This window comes from Lytechinus pictus, unplaced genomic scaffold, assembly GCF_037042905.1.
Source record: "Lytechinus pictus isolate F3 Inbred unplaced genomic scaffold, Lp3.0 scaffold_19, whole genome shotgun sequence".
NCBI classification, from domain to species: Eukaryota; Metazoa; Echinodermata; class Echinoidea; order Temnopleuroida; family Toxopneustidae; genus Lytechinus; species Lytechinus pictus.
Genome location: NW_026974140.1, coordinates 17,568,356 through 17,574,599, shown reverse-complemented (window position 1 = coordinate 17,574,599; position 6,244 = coordinate 17,568,356). Strand labels below are relative to the sequence as shown.

General features: G+C 33.7%; 1 protein-coding gene across 1 annotated transcript in view; it reads left to right on the top strand.

Moving 5' to 3' along the window:
- The first annotated feature begins 1,588 nt into the window (after nt 1-1,588).
- Nucleotides 1,589-6,244, top strand: part of LOC129260312 (tyrosine-protein kinase TXK-like) — a 28,760-nt gene continuing 24,104 nt past the window's right edge. Inside the window, exons 1-4 of the mRNA XM_054898315.2 lie at nt 1,589-2,466; nt 3,103-3,201; nt 4,963-5,056; nt 5,912-6,084. Coding sequence (XP_054754290.2) covers nt 1,729-2,466; nt 3,103-3,201; nt 4,963-5,056; nt 5,912-6,084 — 1,104 coding nt within the window. The 5' untranslated portion in view covers nt 1,589-1,728. The remainder of the gene's footprint in view (nt 2,467-3,102; nt 3,202-4,962; nt 5,057-5,911; nt 6,085-6,244) is intronic.

Here is a 6,244-nt window from a genome sequence, read left to right as displayed (position 1 = left end):
CAAATACAATATGTGAAAGCACAAAGCATTGCTTGCATGGATGATCAGTTCAGAATGTTTTGAGGAAGTACATGTAAGAGAGGAAGTCTACATGAGTTAAATGATAAAGAAGTTGATCTGAAAATCAAGTAAACAGATCAGGTTACTCTCATTTCTTAATGTGATATGATTTTATTTAATTTCACCACAAATTTGAGATTGGTTGATAAATCGTGCATGGCATATAGTTGTAAAATAATGAATTTTGACCAAAAAGCTGAAAATGTCTCCTCCCATTGAGAATTATATCATTTTAATTCTTGGACTTCCCCTTTGGTAGATTGACCTCTGCGACAAACCACAAATTTTGTATTTCATTTTTTTAGTTTCCTGACTGCAAAAAGTAGATGGCAATCACATTATTTATAAAAAGAGACATCAAAATACATGTATAACTAAGTTTTTTATTAACTTTCCAAATTTTCGGTAGTCATGGTCTACTTTCTTCAGGGAAGATTCGTGAATAAGAGGCATAAACAATGAGTCTATGTTGAAAGTAGATTTCCTCTGGTTTTTTATTCGGAATCCTTTGGGGACCACATCATGTTTCTTGGCTGCCGAAATAAAGAATATGCCTAATGTTAGGTGTGCATCAATTTAATGTATAGATTCATGTCTATTGATACATGGTTTTTGGTGATATGCTGTCTGTTTATTACTTTTTCCAATTAAAATGTTTGAAACATGTAAGAGACATAACAGTTCTTATTTCTGATGGAGTTGCCATTCTAAAATACAGGCTCTGAATCAATCATACATGATGCATATAACACTTTCAATATCATTCAGAAAGATTGTCATGGTTGACACAATATTGATTGACAGTTTTAATTGATTATTAATAAAACTTTATTTCATTAATGAACTGTGAAGAGATCAAAGTACTTATAAAATTACTCTATACTCTATAAAATTTAGGTTTTAAGCCATATCAGCTGTGGTTAGTTTATACATGTAGCTGAACATTGAGGAATTAAATATTTGAATTTATATCATTTGAGATTTGAAAAGTAAATCTTTATGATTCAAATTAAATCCAGATTTGACAGATCATTAACTATAGCCAGTTTTTATTTATTTTAAATTTCCTTTCATTTTAAGAGTCATCTTGCTCCAAAGGATGATGTGCTTGAATCAGGAAGCTGCCACCCTGTTGACCATAAATAATGATAAATTCAAATTATTTTGGCTCATTTATCTTTGTGAGTTCAGTATACTTCCCCAAGGTTTTCTTTCCAAACAAGAGCAGCAGCAAAAGAATAAAGAATACTATTCATCAAAAATTGTTTTCAAATAGAAAATAATGATGGGATGATTTACACTCTTGGAAGCAAAGAAAATTATTTATTTATTGTCAAATCAAAGTTCAGTCCAATATTGTCATATTGATTGCCGACCATGCGTGAAGTCTTCTTTTGATGTCGGTCCTCTTTCCAATGAATTCACTCATGATATAATAGATTTCTTTTGTCCAATTTCTAAGTTCAAGCTCTGTAAATATGAATAATAGCATTGAATTCTAGTGTTGGGCGTTTCCTCATAACAGGGCATTGGGTTTGTATGGCATTCCTGGCGTAGTTATGGGATTGGTGTACACTAGATATCATTCAACCCTTAAACGTAGGCATTTCTCGTAAAGGGTAAAGGACTATCACTTGAGAACTGTCTTTTCCTACTGATGCAACCAACATGAGCTCTAGTGGCTACTCTACCGGCTCATTCTCCACTGGATCTTATTCCTTGGATTCTGATCGAGGATTCACCTTGTCTCTTCATAGGAGTAAGAATCCTAGTGGGAAGAAGAGAGAGAAACTCAAAGTCATGTTTGACTTGGATACAGAGAGTTCTGAAGATGAAACATTGGAACCTGAGGAGCTTGGAGAGAGGTTTCTAAAAGTTGAGCTACCTAATCTTGATACCACTTCTGTTCCTGAAAGCTATACTTCAGGTACTTCAGTTTCTGATGGTTTTGTTACTACTACAGATGAACCAAATGAGATCTATGATGAAGCTAACCATGGAACAGTTAAAAGGAACTTCTATGACCTGTATGGCGATGTCAGACAGTTTTCGTATGACTCTGGCATTTCTGATTCTGGGAATTCATCGGAACAACGTCGGGAATCGTACCCACATATCTTTGTCTCGCATAGACATATACCAGAACCAGACTATGATGATTTGCCACAAGGTAAACCGAAAGAATGCTTTGATAAACTGCCGCATAATTTACCAGAACGAGACTATGGTGATCTTCCACAGGCCATAAGGGTTACCCGAGATCGTTTTCACCATGTTACTATCAGTCGAGCAATGTCTAAATCTAAGAACTCAGCCAACACGTCTGAGCGTCGATCATTGCCTATCCAGGCCTTCTTGAATGGACACTTGTTCCTAGATTCATCTAGACTACCTCATGTCAGAACTGTAAGTTCATCATGTCCCTTGTTCCTGGACAGTAACATCTGGAATCCTCTGCATGTATTAATGTTATGATAATGATATCGATAAAAAATTAAGATATCCTGGGCTGCCGGAATCAAGATGGTACAGTAAAAAGGAGGGACATTTAAAGAAACATGATATTGTATTTTTTGTCAGCATTTACAATGTTTAAGTACAGTTGAATTAGTTATTATAAATTGTGATTTTATTTGTTTATTGTTTGTATAGAAAAGCTGTCTCTTTCATAAATTTCTTTTGTAAATATGGAGTATATTAAGTTTCTATTCTAATCCGAATCTGGGAAACCAATGAGTTTGAAAAAATTGTGAACCTGTAATTAATTTGATTAGGAAGCCAACAAGTGTTCTTTAATCATTTGTTTGCAATTTTCACATTTCTAATATACATGAATGATGAATCCATCTCAACTGGGGTTTGTTACATAAATAGATGCAATTGATACAAGTGATTTGATCTTTTATGTTGCAGAATCCTCGTAAATTATCCTGTTTTTACATGGACATTGCCGACGAAATGTATTCAAAATGGTTGCACAGTATGCATTGAGGGCTTTTCATCTTTAATATTTTACATGTTTTTTTTCTCTTGTTTTCATAGAAACGTGGAAAAGAGAAGAATCGTATTGGTCTGAATCAGATTAAAGTGGTAGAACCTGTTTCTGATGGTGCTTTCCAAGACAGACAGAATGGCATTCAGGTTTGTTGCTTTAACTCCTTGTCATAATGTATTTTCCTTTTTCAATATATATTATCTGATTAAAAAAGGGCATTAGATGTGCCAAAATATAAAAATCAATATTTTCGTAATGGATTGATGGTTGAATAAGAGAGATTTGATGGCCACTTCACTTGTATAATCAGAATGTCAGATGATATTTAACTATAATCCACATACCGGTAATTTACCCCTACCAAAGGTCTCAGCTACTTTAATCACATACTGTGTTTTCAGTCATTGCAAAATTGAATTAATATTTTCTTTTCATGGCCTATCTTTTCGTCAAGTTCCAAAATAGTACTGCTGGTAGAAAAAATATTCCTGTTCAAAACAAAAGTTAAATCACCTGTGATCATGCCTAATAATTTTTCCATTGAAAGTGAAGAAATGAAAATTTAAAAAAAGTTGACGACCTGAGTAAACTTTTGAAAGATTTATTAAAATATTGGATGATCCTTTATATTGTGGGATTTATCATCATGGTCAACAATGTACTGTTTGCCTGTTGAGTCAGAGATTGAACTTTCACTCTCAAGCTCTTAAAAAAAAAAAGAAGTTAATTTCTATCCTGAAAGAATATTGAATCTTGAATGAAAGCTAAATAATTTCTCATACTCATGTTACTCTGTGTACACGTGCACATTGTATGCTGAACTTATATTGCATGTACTCTGCTTTCAGTCCAAATAGCTCAAGCATTTCAAAAGTAAACATTTGTACATTTGTAGTTTTCATCTATAAATTTGAATGACAGGCGCCATTAAACAATTGGATCATCTTTCACTGATAGTATATACATAATCAATCTGTTGAACTTACATTGCATTTAGTTAATGAGTCAAAATCTTCTTTAGTTAATGAGTCAAAATCTTCTTTATTGTCTAAAAAAATAATCTAGTATTGCACAAGTACTGTATTTAGGCCTACAGTACATGTAGACAATCATGAATGTGTATACAGATATATTCTAATAATGTACATACATGTTTAACTGTCATAGAAGAAGTAGTATCCAGATTACTTTCATTGAGCTTCCTGTTAGATATTGATTTCTGTGCCAAGGGTATAATAATCGTTCCAAGTTTGTTTTTCCTCAATATCTCTGCTTTGTGTACATTCCAAGTGCATATGATCAGTAAATCGGGTAGAATGCATTACATTAGTCATATCACACTTTACTGTCTATTCACCCTCTCCTATGTAGCCTGGTTTCTCAATATGAAAGTCCGTAAGTTATATATGCTCTATTATAACACCAATAATGGCTACTTGTACTACATTGTACATGCTCATAGTCGTCATACTGGAGTGGTTATTACATTAGAGTTATACATTCTTATCATAGCAAGTTTGCTATGCAAAAGTTTTTTCTAGTGAAAAGTGGTCTGAATATGTAATCTAAAGGGCCTGAGTGGACCTTGTGTATTAGAGGTGTCCCTGTGCTAGTCGTGTCTCAAAACCCTACATATACTTGTTGATTAGAGTTTCTATCAGGGTCTTTTCCTGCAGACCAGTCGTAGCCTTATCCTCAAAGTAGATAGCATTCAACCAGGTCCTAATTTTAACACCGGAGTGGAGAGCGGCATATGTAGACATAGTCCTGCCAATGACATTATAGTTACATGTATGTGGTGGGATTGGAACCCAGACCCCTTGTTCAAAGTCTCAAGACTTTTCCAGTGATCCACAACACCTCTATATACATGTATTTATTGTCTTTGTCTTTATTTGTTTCTCCAGGTTATTTACAGTGAGCAGAATAACGATGTTACTCTCTATTTCTTCCCAGCGTCTAAAAAAGAGCAACAAGAATGGCTTCATGATCTCAGAGATTGTAAGTCACCTAGTACCGTCTCATATCTACTACTTCTATCTAATTACTATATTTTCTTTCATAGAAATATGAGGAATACTCGATTGCATTGCCAAATATAAAAGGAAAATTATGTTTTACTTGCTGGGGGAATGATATTTCCTACTTTAATAGTTCATTCTAATGTATGTTTTGTATCTAACCCAGTGCTAACATACAGGGTATATTTTGCATCAATATAGGGGCTATTTTTTACATTATAGTGATTATTTTACCCTCAGAAGCTTCCCTTTTTTTTCCCTCATCATTATATACACTTAAGCAACCAAACCAAAGCACACAGAAAGGTTCCGAAAAATACCTCAAAAAAGAAGATTTAATGCATGTACATGTATTATACTATGGATACTATCTTTCTGAATTTGTGTACGCGCCCGTTCCATATGGAATATATGGCTGGTACATGTGTCTTTTAAGTGGATGTAATTTGAAAATTGTCTTGCTCAGATGGCTTGTATGGGTAATAATGATTATCATTATTAATTATGATACCTGGCCCCCGTCTAACAAACAGTTACGATCGATCCAATCAATCCTAATTTTATGGAATTCCATCCATATTATTTTTTTTTTACAGGAAATTTGCCCAATCTCCTTATTATGCAAAGAGAATCACAATGAATCTTCAGAAGAACGATGAAAGTATGAATATACATGTACATCATATCTAGAAAATATTTTGAAGGAATTTGCATTTTAGATGTAGACATTGCTGGCCATTTATAGTTGTGGAATTCCAAAAGATAAATCCAAAGATTCTTTTGAGATAACAAATGAAAAAAATTTATTGTCAATTTTTGTTTATTGTTTATTAAGTGATTAAGAACAATCCCAATCTGAGTGACCGATATCACTATGGTATCTGGACGATGTCAAAATACACCTGTTGCCAGAAGGATTATAAGGGAGCTCCAGGATGTCAGAACACTTACAGAACACAACCTCAACCGTCTTATCCAACTACACCATCAAACGGTAAACGCACTCATGTAAGTACCTGCACGACACCCTACCTACAGTATTACCCCGTAGAAATACTTTTCAGATAGTCTTATACCACATGGGCTAAACCCATTTGTTCTTATATTATTTTGATCTAAATTGTTGTTTGGTCTAAACTTCATTTGGTTAAATGACAATGGAAAGTAG